The 21,163-nt window shown below is 44.8% G+C and overlaps 2 protein-coding genes across 3 annotated transcripts in view; both read left to right on the top strand.

Moving 5' to 3' along the window:
- Positions 1-2,825: 2,825 nt before the first annotated feature.
- Positions 2,826-8,795, top strand: CUNH20orf202 (chromosome unknown C20orf202 homolog). Its single transcript, XM_037143133.2, has 2 exons — positions 2,826-2,981; positions 8,415-8,795. Exons 1-2 carry the CDS (start codon positions 2,916-2,918, stop codon positions 8,646-8,648), a joined length of 300 nt encoding a protein of 99 aa, XP_036999028.1. The 5' UTR covers positions 2,826-2,915; the 3' UTR covers positions 8,649-8,795.
- A 9,335-nt stretch (positions 8,796-18,130) lies between these two features.
- Positions 18,131-21,163, top strand: part of RAD21L1 (RAD21 cohesin complex component like 1) — a 30,847-nt gene continuing 27,814 nt past the window's right edge. For both annotated transcript variants that reach the window (XM_053671335.1, XM_053671334.1), the window contains exons 1-2: positions 18,131-18,274; positions 20,263-20,392. In XM_053671335.1, coding sequence (XP_053527310.1) covers positions 18,131-18,274; positions 20,263-20,392 — 274 coding nt within the window. The remainder of the gene's footprint in view (positions 18,275-20,262; positions 20,393-21,163) is intronic.

Raw genomic sequence — 21,163 nt, 5'->3', positions numbered from 1 at the left:
GGGCAAACACAAGGCCCGAGGGCCGAATCAGGCCTCCACCTTGTTTCATCCAGCCTGGCTCCTTGTTTTCACCCTGCGGCAACACCAGGCTCTCTCACTTAACAGTCAAGGAGTAGTCACACTTACGCAGTCCTAAATTACAATCAGCCCTTTGAAAGCAACTGGGAGGCTGATGTGGCCCCCGGTGAGAATGAGTTTGACGCTCCTGTCGTGGACCAAAAGGTTGTGGGTTTGATTTCAGGTCAGGGCACGTGACCAGGTTGGTGTTGCGATCCCTGGTCGGGGTGTGTACAAGAAGACAACCTATTGATGCTTCTCTCTCACATTCATGTTTCTCTCTCTCCATTCTCTCCATCTAAAAAAAAAAAAAAAAACAATTGAAAAAATGTCCTCAGATAAAGATTTAAAAAAAAGAAAGAAGTTTGGGGGGAAAAAAGAGTGGCAGCTGGACAAGGAGAAATTGCAAATAGAATTTTCTCTGCGTGTGGCTGTCAGGATGCATCTCAGGCTGGAAGCCCTAGTGTACAGGAAATATGACACTTCTTACGACTCAATTTAGCAACTCCTTTGAGCCTCGTTATGCCAAAGACAGAAAGGACAAGGTCTAAGTTCACGCAGAAAGTTGGGTGGAGCTGGGTGAGAACCCAGGTGTCCTGGCTTCTTACCCAACACCCCTTGCAGCCCAGTCCCTCTCACACTTGGAAGCAGCCCCAGGCCCCACTGCTGAGCAGCAAAGCCCCTACTCCAGCCTCCCTGATCGTCTGGGCTGTGCTTCCGCACTGCACTGAGTGCCCACCGCTTGGAAGATTTCCAAGCAACGCTTGCCTCCTACTGAGTCCCAATCTGCCTCCCTGCGTCCTGTACCTACTGCCCTGGCTCTATATTCCAGAGCTACACTCAATGTGCACTTTTTTCTTTAATTCATAAACATTTGCTACAGTTTGTACTTCTATAAATTCTATTTATTTCTTTTTCAAATCTGCCTTTTTACTGAGGTGTAATTGACATGAGCTCTCTATTAGTTTCCAGTGTATGACAGAGTGATTTGATGTTTGCATGTATTGCAGCATGATCGCCACAATAAATGCAGTTACCATCCATCACCACACATGTTACAGGGTATTTGTTTCCTGTGATGAGAACTTTGGAGAGTTACTCACTCAGCAACTTCCAACATGCAACACAGCACTGTTAACCACAGTCGTCACACTGGGTGTCCGGGTGTTGCACCCCCATTACTTATTTATTTTATAACCAAGTTTGCACCTTTTCACTCTCTTTTCCCATGTCACCCCCCACCCCGCCCACCTCTGGCAACCACCAGTCTCTCAAGTCTGCCTTTTAAAAATAGTGTCTTTATTCTTACATTTTTTATTTCTTTTTGTATGACTTTGATTTTTTAATCCTTTTCAAAATACTTTGTTAACCTCATCGGAAGTTCTTTGGGGAGGAGGGGTCTGACCCTGCTGTTGAACATGTCTGCGGACTCCCACTTACGGTGGGTTGTTTCTTTGTGTGTTTTGTAACTTTGGATTGTGATTCCTCTTCAGGGAAGTTTTATCCACGGGCAGCTTGGTAGCCTGGGTTCAGAGCAGCCCCTCCAGAATGGTTTACACTTGTTTTGTGGGTCACCTCACCTCTTTATCTGAGATCACTCTGTTAAGTTTAGTTTGGGGTTCCTAGCTCATGTGGATAAAATAAAAAGTCGTCACGAATCTACATGAGCATAAGTCTTCCTTATTTTCATCATAACATCAATTTGATTATTGTTCGTGTTTGTCCCCTCTGATGCCGGCCCTGGGAAAGCAGAACATGAGTCTCTGATTTCGAGCGATCGCTCCGGTGCCTTCAGCAGAACTCGACGCACAGTAGGCACTCAGTGTTTGCTGAAGGAGAGAATGAAGGCACATCCACTTCAGAGTGTGTCGTGAAGGGCACGTGGTGTGTCAGTTATTAGGGCTGTGTTCGCTCGTTAGAAATGCGGTTTATGTACATGAACAGCAATTAAAATACAAGAAAAGAAATGAGGTTTATTGTCTCACAAAACAGGCAAACGCTCAATTCTGTGAGGCAGGGGTTTCAAAAGCCTGGGCGATTTTCCTGTCTCAGGGTTGCAAGATGGTTACTGTAGCTCCAGGCATCACGTCCACATTCAAGGCAGAAGGATGGGGAAGAAAGTGGGAACAAAGGGGGAGCATCACTGACATTCTTCCTTGTATCAGCAGGGTGAACGTTTTCCTAGAGGTCAAATGGTAAATTTCTGTTTTGATCTCATTTGCTGGAAATGGGGTGGCTGGGCACCCCAGAAGCAGGGGGACTTGGAGAGCGAGCACCTTTATCTAGACTGTATGGATAGGTGTGGAAGAAAGGGAGGGGGTTGGGGACACAGGTGGAATAGATGGGGTATTTGTCCCAGATGACTCTACACATGTATATATCAAATATATTGTCATATATGACACATATTATATAATAAGTAACGAATGAGGTTTTACATATAAACAATAGACATATATACTTTATAGAGAGAGATTATAGGTACATGTACCCTACAGCCCTCAGAAGGGGACACCTGTCCTTATGACAATTACTGCTCTTATGACACCAAGCTTTGCAGTCTCTGTGATTCTACTGATGTCAGACCCTGGATCCCGGAACTCACAGGCACGGAGGCACCGATATCCGGGTGGTCTCCCTCCAGCCCTCCCTCCTTTTTCACTTCAGAGCACTGACGCCCTTTAAAAAAGAATCAACCTACATTTTCCAATGCGAGCCACTTCCTGATCTCATTAACTTCATCCTCGGTGACTTGGCCAGAGCCTGCTTCCAGCTCGCAGCAGGCGGGAGACGTGTAAGTCAAAGGTCCCTCAGCCCCATCTCCGGGTCAGCATCAAGGTCTCTCCAAGGACACTGAGATGAAGACAGCAGAGGAGCCAGCCCCGAATCTTGGGCAGACCCTGGAGTGGCTGAGAAAGGAACTGGTAAGGCTTCGCGTTTCTTTTTACCTGATGCCTGCACCCCAAATATCCTAAGGTCTGTTGGTGTCCCCTCCCCAGGTGCCCCACTGGCTGGGACAGAGACGGCAGGCTGGGGCGTAGGCCCTGCAGGCACCCCCTGGGGCCAGCCACGCAGTGCACAATTGCCATCTCAGGTGCAGGGATAAGTAGGTCATGGCCTACATAGGCGGCTCTGGGGGCAGTGCTTGCCAGACTGGTTCTAGAATATACTGAATCCTGGGTATGGGCCCGCCTCTGCCGCCAAGTGGCTCCTAGCAAGGGGCTTTCCCTCTTCGAGCCTCAGTTTCCTTGTGTAAGGCGGGGATAACAGTAGTGTCAACACTGCAGGGGTTACTGTGGGAATTCGGGGAGGAGATGTAATTCACTCGGTGTTGCCTGCTTGGCATATCTACGCAGGCTATTCCAGTCCTGACCCGGGTGGGCCTGGAGTACACTCACGTCTTAGCCTGGGTGTACAGCGGGTCCAGCCGGTCAGGACTGTAAACGGAGGCTCAGGCTCGCACACAGAGTGGGGAACTAAGGATTTACTTGGAGGTGCAAGCCCAGAGCAGTGAGAGTGAGGGAAAAAGCAAGTGGAGACAGAAGCTGAGGCTGTGGGAGGTGAGACATGCACTGGGTTACCAAGCTGACAGCCACTTCAGAAGGAGTCTTGAGGAGGCCCAGCGGATGGATCTCTCAGGAGTGGGCTTATCTGGCTGCAGGTTTTCTCTGCAGGGGTTGAGGGATGAGCTGCACCCCGGGGGAGAGAGAAAGAAGAAGAGAGGTATCTGCCCAGCTAACCCGGGTCTCCCACTGCCCGATGGTGAAGGTCCGCCCAGGGGCGCTAACTCTCCTGAACTGAACTCTCCACATTCTGTTTCTTCATCTCTCGGTGGCTGCTGCAGATGCTAGGTCTTATGCCACTCCCTGTGGTTTTTCCCCAAGTACAAAATTAGAAGGTGGCCCAAAGTGTAGGGGGGACATTAGCTAAGAGCAAGAGGCAGTTCAGGGAACCCCTGAAGACACCCATAGTGTATATCCCATAATACCCCAGATTCTCCTTCTCGGGAAGGACAGGTAGGACTGTCCAAAAATGACCTCTCTGGATCGTCTGGCAACAGATCAACAGGAATCCAGCCCTGTCCGCACCCAGGTGAGTGGGGCTGACCCGTAGGGCTTCTCTTGGGACCAGGGGACTCCAGATGCAGGAGCTGGAGCTTGTTGGAGTCCTCAGGCCCCCAGGGGCTGGCCAATGGGCCTTCCTCGTGCTCCCCTAAATACTGGGCACCTGTGCTTGGCTGCCTGGTGCCCATACCCAAAGTGCCAGCTTCCCGCTGATAAAGCACCTCTCTCTCACCCCGTGGAGAGGGAAAACAGGCAGGGTTGGAGGAGTCTATGTGGGGCATGGCCTCCGAGGTCCAGGAACCTCCCTGCACGCTATGCGAAAAGGTGGGAGCCTTGAGTCTCCTCTTGCCAATTCCTGACTCGTGAACTTCCCATTCCAGCCCATTTTTACCTCTGTCACGTAACTCCATCAGGTCCCCTGTGGAGCCCAGCCAAGAAGCCCCACCTGACTGGCAGGGGAGGACCAGCACTGGATAGTGACTTTCTGTAGCAGAAGGAAAAAATCAGTAACACCGGTGACTACCGTGGACCAAAGTTCAGTGCGCTCCCTCCTCCCCAGGATGGTGGAAGCCCCCAAGTTCTGCTGGGATCTAAAGGAGGGGAGACCCACCAATCCCACTTCTGGGAATATAATGTAAAAACCCCAAAACACTAATTTGAAAGAATCTATATGCACCCCTATGTTCATTGCAGCATTATTTACAATAGCCAAGATCTGAAATTAGCCCGTGTCCATCAGTAGATGAGTGGATAAAAAAAAAAACCTGTGGTATCTTTATACAATGAAATACTACTCAGCCCTAAAAAGAAGGAAATCTTACCTTTTGTGACAGTGTGGGTGACCTAGAGATTATTGTGCTAAGTGAAATAAGCCAGTCAGAGAAAGAAAAATACCACATGATCTCACTCATATATGGAATCTAATGAACAGAGTAAACTGAGGAACAAAATAGAAAGAGAGGCGTAGATACATGGAACCCACTGACAGCTGTCAGAGGGGAGGGAGGTTGGGAGACTGGATGAAAGAAGGTGAAGGGATTAACCAAGAAATACATGTATATAACACACAGATACAGGCAACAGTGTGGTAACCACCAGAGGGTAGGAGGAGGTGGGCCAAGGGGGCAAAAATGGGGATGAAAAGAAACTTGGCTTGGGGCGATGGGTATGAGATGCTGCGTGCAGAGGATGTCTTATTGAGTGGTACACTTGAAACCTGTATGGTTTGCGGAACCAGTGTCACCCCGATAAATTCAATTAAAAATAAATAAAAGAGGGGAGAGAGCTGCAGCCGTCTGTGACAACAGGGCAAACCAGCCGGATGACGAAGCGTCATCATTCAGGAGGGACAGAGCTGCCTGCTGCAGAGCTCCAGCCCCCTGAGCTCCGGCCTGCTGAGCCCCGCACCTCCCGCCTTGTGAGGCAGGACGCTTCCCTGCTGTCCAAGGCGGTTTAGCCTGGGTTTTTGGCCCTCTAGGCCACGGACATGGAGCCCACCACCTTTCTTAACACTGCCTTTATGTCCAGTGAACACATACCCAGACCTGGTGCTAAAGGGCAGACGGGTAGGGGGAAAGCGTGGGTGGAAAAACACAGACAACATTTTCCCAGGAATTAGGAAGGGATGGCCCTGCCACCACCCGAGGCGCAGCTGGGGGAATCCCTGTGTTCTCGGAAGGGGTCACCTTCAAGTGTCCTCTTTCTAGCTCTCTCCTCTCTTGGTAGCCTGGCTACTGCTGGAGTGGAGGAAATGGGCTTTGTCTTCTTATTTGTCAAGTAATTAGTTTGTCATGAGAGTAAAAATAAAAGTAAGTAGTATTTTTAATAGAGAAATGTCTGTCACTATCTTTTAGAGAAAGAGAGACAGAGAGACAGGGTGAGGATGCACATCCTGGTCAGCGGTCCTCCGGCTGCCTCGGCAGGGACACCTAGTCCCCGGGGTCACCTCTGCGGGAGGAGCCTGGGTTGTCACACAGAGGGATGAGGCGGGGGTACTCTACACTATAAGCCCCAGTGCGGCTTTGAAATTTTATATCATGGATAAGAATGACCTAGTCAGGATGTAATTTCAACATCTTACAAGAGGAGGCGCAAGAGGGAAAACGTAGGAAGGGAAAACACCCTCAGGGGAAGTGGGAGGAGTGGAGGTGATGAGGGAGCATTGTAGGGTCTTGAAGCAGCACTTCTCAAAGTTTTTGGTCTTAGAACCCTTCACATTCTTAAAAGTGACTAAGGACACAGAAAAGCTCTTGTTTATATGAGTTATAGCTATCAATATCGATCAAATCAGATGACAAAATTGAGAAATTTTTAGCAGTTATTTATTCATGAATTTAAAAATAACAGTAGTTGCCCTGGCTACTGTGGCTCAATAGACTGAGTGCTGGCCTGGGAACCAAAGTGTCGAATGTTCAGTTCCCAGTCAGGGCACATGCCTGGGTCGTGAGCCAGGTCCCCAGTAGGGGGCGCAGGAGAGGCAACCACACATTGGTGTTTCTCTCCCTCTCATTCTCCTTCTCTTCCCCTCTCTCTAAATATAAATAAACAGCCTGGCTGGTGTAGCCCAGTGGATTGAGCACGGGCCTGCGAACCAGACAATCACGGTTCGATTCTCAGTCAGGGCACATGCCTGGGTTGCAGGCTGGTTCCCTGCAGGCCAGTTCCCAGCAGGGGACGCACGAAAGGCAACCATACATTGATGTTTCTCTCCCTCTCTCCTTCCCTTCCCCTCTAAAGATAAACAAATAAAATCTTAAATATATATATACAAAATCTTTAAAATAAAATAAAAACAATAATAATAGCAATTATTGCTATTAACATGTAATAGCACTCATTACATGTTAATAAAATATTTTATTTAAAATAACTATATTTTTGCCCTGGCCTGGTGACCCAGTTAGTTGGAGCGTTGTCCTATGTACCAAAAGGTTGTGGGTTCAGTCCCTGGTCAGGGCACCTATAGATGATATTTCTCTCTCACGTTGACGTTTCTTTCTCTCTGTCTCTGTTTCTCTCTCTCTAAAATCAATAAGCATATCCTCCGGTAAGAATTAAAAATAATAATAGCAGCTATATTTTCCAAAGAAAATACTCAATGAGAGAGGGCACCGTTTCTCCACGTGGCAAATCTCCTTAGCGTCTCCCTCAATGGGGCAGGACTAGATTCTGTCCGCCTCTGTACCCAATCTGAAGCCATGTCACATGACATAGCTTGTGAAAAACTTTGCTGTATGTTCATCAGATGAAAGCGAAAAGAGCAATAATATCTTAGCATTGGAATGAAAGTTGCTGACTCCCTGAAAAGGCTTTTGGGACCCAAGGATTCCCCGGACCTTGTACTGAGAATCAGTGCTCTACAGCGCCCCTGCCAGCCTGCAGGGTGAACTTCACTTCGCTATGAAGTCACCATCACCTGAATAGCTTAGCTATAAAAGGATTTGTTACAGTGGGGATTAAAGCATATAAGTGGGGTCGTAAATGAGAAAAATAATATTTAATATCGATGATGATGATGATAATGAAGACAATCATACATCTTGGTAGGGCGGCATGCCGTGTTTTAGAGCGGGAACCAATTCATTTGGTCCTTGTAATGTTCCTGGGCCGATGTCTGTGTGCCCAGGGCTTCATAAGGCTGGAACTCAAGGCGTCAGGGCTTGGAGTAAGGGAAGGTGTATCCATCAAGAAGACACCAACCGAGAAGGCAGGACACCTACTGGTGCCTCAAATCCACCTTACTTGCTGGACTGGGTTAAGGGTTTTTGTGGGGTTTGGGGGAACCGGTATGCAAAAGTGCTGGTGGGGGACCTTGGTACTTGGCCATTTATAGTAAAGGGGCATCAGTATCAGGTCTTCCTGGATAACGGACCTCTGGCTTCTGAAAGGTCCCAGTGTTCAAGTTCTGGTTATGTCCTGGTCATTTGGTTCCATAGGGGGTAGGGATGGGGTACAGTGAACTTTGGTTCTGGCTGCAGCTGGAGGCCAAAGTTCTCTCCTCTGTGCCATGCCCCAGCTGCCTGACTGTGGTCTTGGTCCCTTGTCGGTGAAAAGCAGCTCAGTATCTTGTTCAACAGTATAATAGGACCATTTTGAGCTGGTTACAGTAAAAGCCTTGAAAAGTTACCGTGGTAAGTAATTTGCTTTCCACTTTGCAGAAGAAGAAGCTGAGGCTTTGGTGGAACCAGCTTCCTCAAGGTTGTAGGCTTGTCTCTGGTCAGACAGTGACGTGAATGGGCTTTCAGCAGGTCCAGTACTCTGCCCGCCCCCTCACAGACTTGTTTTCTCTCCTAGGCTGAGATGCAGATCCAAGACCAGAAGCTCCTGCTCACACTGAGGCACCTGCACAGCGTCCTGGAGGAGCTGCGTTCTGAGAGTGCCCACTGGGAGGACTCCAGGTCCAGCGGAGGGGCATCACCTATCAGAGCTCGAGCAGGCTCCGAAGGCAGGGGTCACCCTCCCATGTCATCCAGGCGGCTGGCCCAGCTCCTCCAAGGGGTAGATAGCAGGCGAAGCTCCCTTCCTTAACTGGCTAGAGGTGACCGTGGTCTTGAACCCCCCTACCACTAGTCTAAGTTTTGTGATGTTGTTGGGGGAGAGCACTGGAATGGGAGTCAGGGAGTCCCTAGTTTAACTTCCGCCCTCATCCACTGAGTGTTCCTGGGTGCCCCTGGACCCATCACTCAGTGTCTCTATGTCACTAGTCCCTTTTCTGTCACTTATCAGCATTTTTGATGAGATGTCACAAAATTGGAGGGGAATATGCTTTGAAAAACACAGCTATTTTACATGGCTTCTGGAAAGCACCATGAAGTAGGCTTATCTTTGGGCATTTCTCAAAAAATGATTGTTAAAACAAAAAGCTTAATGTGTGAGGATGTTCATCCAGCCTTGCCATCGTGAACAACATAACACTGTGTGATGAGAGGATGGTGGTTTGCTGTTTTCCCAGCAGGACTTCTCGTTCCCCTTGATCTGAAAGCAACAGACCCTGCCGCCCTCTGGCCATAGGGATGGACATGTGGTCAGGCCTGCCCAATTTTAATGCATGGTCACCCTGACAACATGATTGGCCCAGTGGGTTGGCATGTGACTCACCATAGCCAATTACAGCCCTTCTCTGGGATTGCTAGCTGGATATTTGTTCTTCTGCAGTTGCAAAGCTGGGGATGCCAGGGTCCATATTCCCTGGCAGGTGGGGCAGACCTGTCTGTGCTTGGAAAGAAAGAGCCTAACTTAACGGAGAAATAGAGAAAAGGCCACACAAGAGATGGAGTTACTCTTGCCTTCTTTCCAGTGACTGAAACTAGTAAATTCCACCACCATCACACACACCAATTTGGTTTTGCTTAAGCTGATTTGAATAGGGTGTCCCTCCTTTGCACCCAAAACAGTCCTGAGGAATACAATGCAGATGGTCAAAGAAGCAAAGGAGGGAAATGATGAAGGAAACAGCCCCCCACTCATTCAGAGTTGGCAGTAATGACGCTGTAACAGCAGACAGCAAGGTTTGTGATGTGGCAGAACACCAGGCTGCATGGGGTGATGGGGTTGAAACTCTGAAAATTTTGTCTGCCTGTGAGGAAGACTTTAAAATGGAAGAGGTAAATATAAAAAGTCCTGTTGTTAAGATGGTCTGATTATTGGTAGGCCTTTTTATTTTTGATTGACTTGCATGTTGTTAGAATATGTTGTTTTTGTGGCTTTGAAAAAGTAAACCCATTGCATATAGAAGCAAATTGAGGGTGTTGCTTATATGTACGTTTATTGTCAGACTAACCTGGGATATTTTATATGATATACGATAATATAAAAAGTAGCTCAGTTGGTTGGAGCATTGTCCTGATATGCCAAGGTTATGGGATCAAGCCCCAGCCAGGGCACATACAAGAATCAACCAATGAATGCATAAATAAGTAGAACAACAAATCGATAAGTAGAACAACAAATCGATGTCTCTCTCTCCCCTCCTCTCTCACTTTAAAATCAATAAAGTTAAAAATTAGTATTTCCCCATCCATTGACAGCCGAATAGATAAACAAAATATGATATACACATAAAATGGAATTTCATTGAGCCTTAAAGAGGAAGGAAATTCTGGTACATGCTACAACATGGATGAAATTTGAAGACATGATGCTAAGTGAAATAGGCCAGTCAGTTACAAAAGGACAAATACATGATTCCGTTTATGGAAGATGCCGAGAGTAATCAAACCCATACAGACACAAAGTAGAATGGAGAGGATGCCATGGCTTTGGAGAGCGAGGAGGGAGAAGTCGTTGTTCAGTGGACACAGAGTTTCAGTTTTGCAAGAGGAAAAAATTCTGGAGATGCGTGGCGTGGCGGTGAGGGCGGTACAACAATGTGTACACAGCTGATGCCACTGAACTATACACTGAATAATGTTACAATGGTAACACTTATGTTATCTTTTATCACAGTTAAAAATAAGTGCTTATTAAAAAACAACAACCTGTACTGTGATGCCGGGGCCGGGGCCCCAAGAAGCGCATTTCTGCTCCAGGTGAGAGTTTGTTAGACTTTGCCGACCATCAGGGTAGGCTGGAGGGACACCCCTGGGCTGGAGGAGGCAGAAAGAACTTGGTTCTTCATCTTTGATCTGTGTAGCTTCCCGTTCCTATGAGCACCACCCAGCAACAACGCTTCTTCATCTCACAGCAGCAATTCCTCCCCACGGCTCGAGCCAGCATGCCCTTCTCAAGCCTCTAGGTCCTAGACCCCGCAGGCATTCACCAGATACTGCAGCAAGGAAGATACATTTGGAGATTCACATACAGGGCCTTTCACACTTTAGTCAGGATGTGATGTGTGTTTCTGCCTCCCACAGCCCATGGGCTAGAATAAGCCATGGGGTCTGTCCCAGGAGGCAGCTGGGGCATGTGGGGAACAGAGGGAGAGGCTGGTGAGTGCCAGAGTGTCAGACGCATGCTCCGTTCTCTCTCAACAGCCCAGCTTCCTCGTCCTGCCAGAGCACTAGGAGCATCTCCGGTTCTAATACTTGTCTTTGACCTTGACACGGAACTCCTAAAACCCCTGTAAATTCCTAAGTGGCGTTGACTCTAGGAGGGCCCCTGGGTGGCTCCTGGATGGGGACTGGTCACCAGAAAGACTCATTATTAGAAGCTTGGGATTTTCAGCCCCACCCCCATCCTCCAGAGAGGAGAGAGGGGCTGGAAATGGGGGTAATAATTGTTCATGCGTGCTTGAGGAAGTCTTCATAAAATCCCAGTAGCAGGGAATTCAGGGAGCTTCCTGTTTGGGAAACACACCCACATACCAGGAGGCTGTAGATGTTCCTCTGCCCTGGGGACCCTCCCAGACCTTGTCTTATGTTATCTCCTTATCTGGCCGTTTGTCCGTATCCTTTAATAAACTGCTAAAGGTAAGTGTCCCTGAGTCCTGTGAGCCATTCTAGCAAATTAATTGAACTAAGGAGAGAGTCAGGGGAACCTCTGATTTTTAACCCAGTTGGACAGAAGTTGTCGGTAACCCGGGGACCTACTGCTTTCAATTGGCTTCTGAAGTGGGTGGGGGCAGTCCTGTGGGACTGAGCCCTTCAGCTGTGAGATCTCCAGGTAGAGTCAGAATTGTGTTAAATTGTAGGACACCCAGCTGTTGTTGCGAGTTGCTTGGTGTGGGGAAAAACACCCACACATCTGGTGACCAGGCGTCAGAAGTGAAGTATTCTGTGTAAACGTAAAGGAGAAATACACAGGAGGTGGAGAACTGGGTTCTTTCCTAATCAGGAGGGAAAGACTAGGTTCTTCTATTCAGGCTTAAAAAGCAATGGCCAAGGAAGCAAATGCAGGAAAGTCGAGAACAAATTAAACTGCCTGTTCGAAGTTTGGTTGGAATGGCTTGTGTACCTTAACCAAGTGCTGTCAGCCTAGGGTAACTACTCTGTGGGTGGGCGCCACCTACTGTCCGTGCTCAGTAATTCTTCCGGGAACCCGCCTGCTTTGGGGTGTAAGACCGGCTCCTTCACCACTTACTTTCTTACTGTGGGACATCTTATGGAGAGGGCCAAGGAGGATAAGGTTTTCTGGCGTTGAGGTCTGGGTTTGAGTTTCAGCTCTGCCCCTGAATGACACGGGGCAAATCACTTCTCCTCTGAGCTTCCATTTAACCTTAACTCTAAAATAAAAATGAGACCTCTCGGGTCTGTGAAGAGAATCTTGGGAAAATGCTTTGTAAACTGGGAATAACCAGAGGCGATGGAAAGAGCATTGTCTGCAGTTCCATAGGCCTGGATTCATTAAAAAAAAAACAAACCTTACTGCTCACCAGCTGCAGCCCAGCCACTATTCTGCATGTGGGAATGTAGCAATGAAGAAAACAGACAAAATTCATGTTTTCATGTAGCTGACATTCTAGCATTTCAGTTTCTGAGTCATTCATTCATTCATCTACAAATACTTTTCTGATATTATTATGTGCCAGGCACTTTCATAAGCAGTGGGCACAGAGGGACTCCCATACGGCTAGAGCACAGGAAGCAAAAAAACAGGGTTGGGCTAAGACAGAGCCAGGTTTTGCAGTACTTGAAGCTTTTCAGATTTGGATACTGTTTTCTTAAGAAGAATAAATGTCATACATACTGAATTTTGTTAGAAAGGAAATTTTTGTAAAACGACAGAAGAAATAACAAATTACCAAATTTAAAAATCTGACAAATATCACGAACATCATACAATCTAGACATAACATATTTTTATTAATTAGCTCCATGATATTGCTCTATAATAATTTTTCTTGTACAATTCTGCTGTAGATTCTGTGATCATCTAGTCCTAAGACAATTAGTTTTGTTGTCTTTCTATAAACATATAAAGACAATAATTCAGTCTTTACAAGATTAACTTTTGTGTGAATAGTTTAAACAATTTTCTTTAAGTAGTAAAACTTGATGCCATGTTAATTTTTAAGACTACTGTCAAACTTGGGACCCCCCTCTAAGTTTTTTCCAGATGCAAGATGTGGGTCTTTGGAGATAGTGACTGATTTTGAGTCTTTGAGTTGGTAGCACTTTGACCAGTTTATTTGCCAGTTCCTCCTGACATGATGAAATCTTCATCCATGCCAGTATTTTGTGTCAAATAAGTGAGAAATTTAAATATTTTCCCAATGTATTTATATAATATACTCTTTTTAATTAATTAGATAAGGAATTTTCAACCATTGTGTTGCCACAGACACACTGGTGAGCTGCAAGAATTTTTAAAACCTGCAATACCTAACAATTCAGTCAAGGGTGCTGACCCCTCTTCCCTCAGATTGTCAAATTAAAAAATGACAACAGCTAACACAACAATAGCCATCTGGTGTGAATAAATCCAAATTGTACTGATTTTTTGGTAAGATCAGCAAAATATATATATTTTTGGTGTGCTGCAGAATTTTAGTAATTAGTTTATGTGTGTCATGTGATAAAAAAAGTAGAAAATCATTGAATTAGATTATCCGACCATCGAAGTCCATTCATAACTTTGATTTGAAAGTTATGAGTATGATCTGCAGATCATTGCACCTTGTAAGCACCAGACATCACTAGTAATGACAAATAAGAATGACCCAACAGAATGAGATCATAAAACAGTAACTTCCCACTCACTGTTTACAGTATGGTCACATATTTGCCACACAGCCTACAAACACAGGAGTTTTATTTCTCTAGTTTGTGCAATCCCTACTACAAAGGAAGAAAAAAGCATGCAGGGTACACTTAATTGTATATGCTATTCAGCCCAATATATTTCTGATAGGAACGAACTTCTGCTTTAACTAAGATTTACTGAGAAACACATTCTCTGCTTATTGTTTAAGATGTTTGATGACTGGGAGAATTTTCCATAGACTAGCTTCTGGCTCTGCATATTTCAAATCTCGTCTCCAACCCGCTATGTGCCTACTCCTGATGCTAGCTAGGCACTAATACAAAGTATGGCCCTGCACCTTCATGTCACAATGCAAGGTGAGATGGCACTGTGGGCAGTAATTCCTACACTGAGAGGGACAGCAATGACGTTACTACAGATGAAAGTGACAGTGAACCATATAAATGGATCTCTCTTGCCTTAGTCTTTCAGGTTGCCATAGCAAACTACCATAGACTGAGGGCTTGAACAACAAACATTTCTTTCTCACAGTTTGAGTCTGGGAAATCCAAGATCAAGGTGCTTGCATACTCAGTGTCTGGTGAGGACCTGCTTTCTGGTTCACAGATGGCTCTTTCCTGCCGTGTCCTTCCAGGATAGAAGCAACAAGGGAGCTCTCAGGGGTCCCTATTATAAGGGCACTAATCCCACTCACGAGGGCTCCACTCTGATGACCTAATCACCTCACAAAGGCCACCTTCTGATTCCATTACATGGCGGGGAGGGGTTAGGATTTCAACCTATGAGTTATTTGCAGGAGACACATTCAATCCAAAATACCTTGGAACCTAAATGAAATGTGTACCTAACTCAGCTCTGCCTTGGCTGCATCCTCAGGTCTTCCTTTGCCACCTCCAACGTAGCCTGACAGAGGGAGAGTTGGAGTAGAAAGAGATATTGATCTTAAAGGATTACAGTTAAATATCTTACTTCTGCCACATTTACAAAAACATATGCCCAAATGAACACAGACTATGTTTCCTCCAGGGCCTTGGAGGGGACGATGCAAGCAAGGGCCCTGAAACTGAGGGTTCATTGTCGTCAAGGGAATTCCACCCCCATCTGAAGTGATGGGGTGGACCACAAGCAGTGTTAGAAGGGAGTTTGGGTTTTATTCTAAAGGCAACAGGAAAACTACAAGGGCTTTAAATGAGGATGTCAGGGGGTAATGTGATTTGACTTATGTTTTTCAAAGACCCCTCTGGCTTCAGTGTGAACAATGGGCTTAAGGAGGCAAGTGACATGAAAGGAGACTGCTGAGGGAGCTGCTGGAGCTTTTTCAGGAGAGTGGTGGCTTAGACAAGGGTTGAGTGAGTAGATAGCAAGATGCGAATAAAGTCATATTTGAAGGTGGAGTGATGGGCTTGCCGATGGCTTGACATTAAGGTAGAGGCAAGAGTGGCATCAAGGCTGTCTCTCAGATACTGGCTTGAGTGGTTGCTGGGACGCTGTTCCCTGAGGTGGGGAAGTGGGACATGGGAGCCAACCCTGAGTCTGAGTCCTGTCTCTACCATTCCCAGCTACGTAACCCTGCTCGGGTTGCTTCTCCTCTCCGGGCCATATCCTCATTGCAAAAGAGGCACTACCTTGTAAGGGTGTTTGAAGAGTGAACGAGATAACCTGTCAGCAAGGAGACTGAGACCTTATCAATAACCTACACATTAGATGCCATTGCTGTTCCAAGATTTATTACTATTTACGATGAAGCTCAAGGGAGAAAGCCAACCTAGAGAATAGCCAACCTAGGCTCTAGTATGATTTTTCTTTTATGTTTCAGCAAGAAAGCTGTGATATTCCAGGCAGAAACATATTTTCTCTCCCAAGAGGGTGAATCAACGTGAATAATCTTTTTAATAACAACAGTTAATAACAGCTAATATTTAGTAAGCATTAATTATTGCTAGGCTCTTTACATGCTTCATCTCATTTATCTTTTACGATACATAGGGCACAGATACTTTTATTATCATTTCTAGTTTTCAGATGAGAAAAACTGAGGTTCAAGGGATTAAATAACTTCTCCCCTTTAGCTAGTAAGTGGAAGAGATGCGACTCCATCCTAAGGATGTTCAGAGACCAGGGAGAGGGGTCAGAACTTCCCACCTTTCACAATCCTTCTGTAGCTATTGTTCTGTAGTCCAGGCCCCACCCCTGTCATCCCCCTGCACCTGTGAGATCCAAGGTCAGAGTGCCTCGCTGCGCCCTTTGCGCACTGCCCCGCCCTTAGCCCCACCTAACCCATGAGGACCCGCCCCATCCCCTGTAGCCCCGCCTCTAGCCCTGCGCTGCTCGTGCCCGCCCCACTCCTGCCTTTGCCCCGCCCATTCTTGGCCACTCTGCCGACTTGTCCCGCCCCTGTCTTTGCCCGCCCCGCCCCTCACTAGCTGACGCCCCGCCCCTGTGGGAGCGAAACACTTCACATCCGACCGGCTGACAGGGGCAGGGCTCCTCGCAGCCCTGACACCAGCGCATGTTTCCTCAGATCCTGCGCTAAAAGTAGGGCTCAGCCAGAGGGGCCGGGCGGGACCTGGAGGCTGAAAGCCCGCAGAGCGATAGAGCCCGCAGCACCCCGCATCCCCGCAACCTTGCCAGTCTCCTCACTGGCCGGAGCCCTGAGGCCCCCGCCTGAGGGAGAAACTCCCTGGGCTGGAGGCGCGGCTGGGTTCTCCCCGCTACACCAAAGTGGGGTGAAGGGTGGAGGGGTGGAAGGGCGCTAGCGGTCGCCGCTCTGGGAGCACCCGGCCTTGAACTCCAGGAGGCGTCTGTGGGAGGAGCTCTGGGTATCAATGCGCCCGGCGCTGGTCGTCTTCTCCCAACCCTGGACGCCCGCGCCCCGGGACCTTCCCTTTCCTCGCCCGTCGCCCCGGCCCCCGCGTGCCCCCCACCCCGGGAAGCTCCCCCTCGGCTCTCCCGCGAGCGTCCCGGTTCCCCTCGCGCACCGCGCTCCCCCCCTTCCCTGGGGCTCGGCTGGAGCTAGTCCGTTCCCTGGCTCCTAGGTCCGCGCACTGTCGTCAGCTTTACTTTGCACGGAGCAAATTCATCTCGGCGTCCCCTGGAGGACGTTCGGGGTGTGTGTGTGTGGGGGGGGGGGGTTGTTGTGCGGGAAGGAGGTGCTCAAGAAAAACTGATGTCTCAGGAATATTAAATCACAAGGCTGTTTGTTTTTTCTTTTTCTTAAAATACATTAATAAGCGTTCAACTGGGAGCAATTGTGAAAGATGAACTGGAATTTTTCCAAGGTACCAAGCACACAGACTAGGGAGAAGAAAAGTGGAACCAAGGCAGACACAGGCCATAAACATTAAAATCTGTAGCTGCCCCGCTGGGGAATGTGGTTTGGTGGGTTGCGTGACCTTTCTGTGGGGCCCAGTGATTTGATTCTTGGTGTGGAAATGGGCATTGATCAAAGCTAAATTTTTAATTCTGTGACTGATACTGTTTTCGTGTTCCTTTTGGCTCCATTTGCTCTCTTCTCAGAACTTAAGAAACAAAAAGAAGCTTTTATAGTGGCTGCTTAAGCTCACATCTGTGAGAAATAAATTAGTTTGATTCTCCTCTAGAAGTCAGCCAAAGTATTATAACATCCCTTAATAATGGGACCTTGTGATGTTATTGGCAATAGTACGATTTGTAGAAAAATGCGTAAATTCTTTGTCTTTGTTTCAAGTGGTTTACTTTTACCACTCTTATGTCAAAACATTTTAATTTTATTTTTGTTTCCTTTCTTGCCTTCTTATTCTTTTCTTATAGTTTCTTGTTTTATTTTAACTTCAAAAATTAATATATTATTGGATAAACCAGAGCATCTTAAAGAGAACATAGAAATTCAACTCCTGGTTATAAATCAATGATCCGACATTTATCGAATTCTTTAGTTTTAGGGAGAAAAAAAAAAGGAGACCTGGGTTCTCTTAGTTTGGTCTACCTTTTCCAGTTCATTGATTTTTCCCCCCGTTTCCATCTCCTATTTTTTCCAGGCTTTCTCCTCTATTTAGTTGACCATATTAATAAGAGAACTCACACTCCTTATAAGATAAAATAAGTAAAATGTAAAAAGTGATCAGGATACATTTAAACCAGGTGTGAGTCACAATCTAATAGAGCTCTGTAACATTTATTACTTTGTATTTCAACTAATGGTTCCTTCTTTACAAGAAATAATTTGAATTGAATCATGTATTGAACTAGAAGATAATCTGAGTGTTATTTTATAGAATTAACAATATTTTTGCTGCCTGAAAATTAGCACTAAATGGTTTTTGTAATCAAATTTTAAATGTCTTTTAATGTTCTCTCTAGTTCATTAAATACAACTAAGGAATACAGGCAATATGTTCTACACACATGTACTTATGAGTAAGAGAGGGCCATTGGCCAAAATCTGGCTTGCAGCTCACTGGGAGAAGAAACTCACGAAGGCCCATGTGTCTGAATGTAATCTAGAGATAACCATTGAAAAAATTATTTCACCTAAGGTATGCTATTGATTAAATTGTAGTATGTATTTGCCGTGACTTATGGAAAGGAAATGAATTAAAATACATTGTATCATGAAATACATTCCCAAGGATGTTTTACTTCTCAAATGGTCTTCACTCTTAGCTTCTATAGAATTTACTATCTGAATATATCCATATATTGGTTTTTGTTAGTAATTAACTATTTTATGTTCATCATAAATAGAGTGGACCCTAAAGGATAAAGACCACATTCTATACATATTTTGTAATCCTTTGTTATTCCCTGTCAAATTACTATATACATAGTAGTATCAAATAAGTATTTATTAAAAAAATAATGAATGAATAAAGAGGGAGAGTAGAAAAAAGGAGGATGGTGTATGACTGAAAATATATATGAAAACACTTCATAAACAATAAAGTACTATACTCATTATAAAAATATAATGAGCTATTAGAATTTACCTTAAAAGATTCTTTTAATATTTTATAAGTTAAGTATTTTTCTGCTTGAGAGAAGGGGAAATTATAATTGAAAACCAACCATGTGTAAGGCACTAGACTAGATTTTATGTTCATTAGTCTTTTTTTTTATTTTTCTTTCTTTATTTTTTAGATAGAGGGGAAGTGGAGGAGAAAGAGTGGGAAAGAAACATCAATGTGTGGTTGCCTCTAATGTGTCCCCTACTGGGGACCTGGCCTGCAACCCAGGCATGTGCCCTGACTGGGAATCAAACCAGCAACCCTTTGCTTCGCAGGCCCGTGCTCAATCCCCTGAGCTACACCAGCCAGGACTGTTCATTAGTCTTTTTAATCTGCACAACAGTCCTGTGTGATGGGCTTCTTTTGCCTCCGTGAAGTGAGGTGGTTAAGAGTATGAACTTCTGAGTTTGTCAAGTTTAAATTGAATTCCTGTTCCATCACTTAATACTTGTATTAGTTTGGGCATACTACTTAACATATGAGTCTCAGTTTTTTCTTCTGTAAATAGTTGTTGTTGTCAAAATTAAATAAATTAATGAATCAAAAGCCCTTAGGACAGTGACTGTCACAGAATAAGTAAATAATAAATTATAGCCATTATTAATAAATCAAAGTTCAGGAATATTAAATGACCCAGCCTCAGCAACTAAGCCAAGGCTTGAACCCAACTCTGCTTGACTTGGGACTTTTATTCTTCCCATAAAGCCAGTAATAGCACACACCACTTAAATGTCAAATTAAATTATCTTCATTGAAGAAAATAACTATTGGGTTGGCCAAAACGTTCATTTAGGTTTTTTTTCCATTAAATAAAAGACACATTTTCATTTTCACCAGTAATTTTATTGATTTGTATATTTTGAGTATATTGGCTTATCTCCCGCTATCGGCTTCTAGTGGGTAGAGGCCAGGGGTGCTGCTAAACATCTCCCAATGCATGAGACAGCCCCACAGCAAAGAATTATTTGGCCAAAGTGTCAATAGTACCAATAAACGTCACAAACCACTTTTGATACTTTAGATCAGTTACAGCACCTTCTCCACACACTGCTCAGATCTTTTTTTTTTTTTGGTTGTGTTTTTACCTTTCTTGAAATAATAAAGCATAATATGCCAAAAATGTCGTGTATTTTCTTCCATCTTCAATATTTAAATGGCTGCACAAAAATTCACCAATTTTGATACATTTTTAAAATGCACACTGATATAACAGCTGTCACAATACAATCTAACAAAATTGTTTTGAATGAAGTTCAATCTAAACACTAAACAACTAAATACTAAACAACTAAATATTACTTAAAATATTTATATTTTATGTCATATGGAAAAAGTAAATGAACTTCTTGGCCAACCCGATATTTTACAAGGTGAGGTAAAAGTTAAGTGGTTCACTTTAAATAAGAATACAAAATACCTGCTTTTTAAAGAGAGGAAATTCTTATGACTTTGTAATTGTCAAAGAACAGGGCTTATGAATCTAATTTTTCATATTCTAATACTTGAAAAATTATTGAAAGGTGAAAATTGCACTTCGAACTTCAGGACACCTTCTTTTGGGAGTCGTTCGCATCTATAATAGGAAGGCAAAATACCTTTTGGCAGATTGCAGCGAAGCGTTGCTTAAAATGAAGATGACGTTCCGCCCAGGTATACGTGCACGTGGACTTGTCTCGCTTGTCTTGGTTCCCTTTCACGTTTTACTTTGGGTGGGCTTTTCTCATTGACAGCCCTTTATGATCCCAGGGTGAGTAGAGTGAGAGTAATCTTTCTTTTGACTGAGTCTAAGTTCAGTTCTTTCCTTCTCTTTTTCCTGTGTTTTCAGGGAAAGATTCTGCTTTCAACAACTTGTAATGTTTCTGCATGTTTACCTGTGAAATATACTTAAAGCTACCACGCTTGCGCAACAAACTCTGATACTCAGTTTTTATCTGTTATGTGGTTTGCAGTATCTGTTTTTGCCTTTTGAGATAAACTGGAAGTAATGTGACTGATGAAACCTAGATATCAGTAATTGTCATTGCTTTCACAATTCTCAAGACTCCTTAAGTAGCATGCTAGTAATAAAATATAAAAAAAACTCTAGACATCTCAAAGCACTAGAGATTTACATATAATATAAATATAATGCCTTTAAATTTAACTTTAAGACATTCATCATTTTCCATCTTGTATTATGGTTATTTAGGTATAGGCTTGCCTCTCACACTGGTCTGTAAGCTCCTTGAAGGCAAAATGTTAGCATTTATTTCCTGAATTTCTTATAGTACTTTTATCAGTGCATTGCACATACTATTCCCTCAGTTAATATTTGTTGAATCAGGATTGACAGGCTTTTCCTTTTATTTAAAATATTTGTAGAATCTCTATGTAAATTTATAATAGTATCAAATATGGTTCATTTGTTCATTATTTCATTTA

Source organism: Artibeus jamaicensis, unplaced genomic scaffold (genome assembly GCF_021234435.1).
Source record: "Artibeus jamaicensis isolate MK-2021 breed Jamaican fruit bat unplaced genomic scaffold, CSHL_Jam_final contig_685, whole genome shotgun sequence".
Lineage (NCBI taxonomy): Eukaryota > Metazoa > Chordata > Mammalia > Chiroptera > Phyllostomidae > Artibeus > Artibeus jamaicensis.
The sequence above is the reverse complement of the archived record's forward strand: the minus strand, read 5'-3'. Positions and strand labels throughout refer to the sequence as shown.

Coding starts and splice junctions, on each gene's coding strand:
- CUNH20orf202 (XM_037143133.2), top strand. CDS start 2,916: ATGAAGACAGCAGAGGAGCCAGCCCCGAATCTTGGGCAGACCCTGGAG. Junction 2,982..8,414: donor AGTGGCTGAGAAAGGAACTG/GTAAGGCTTCGC, acceptor TTTCTCTCCTAG/GCTGAGATGCAGATCCAAGA.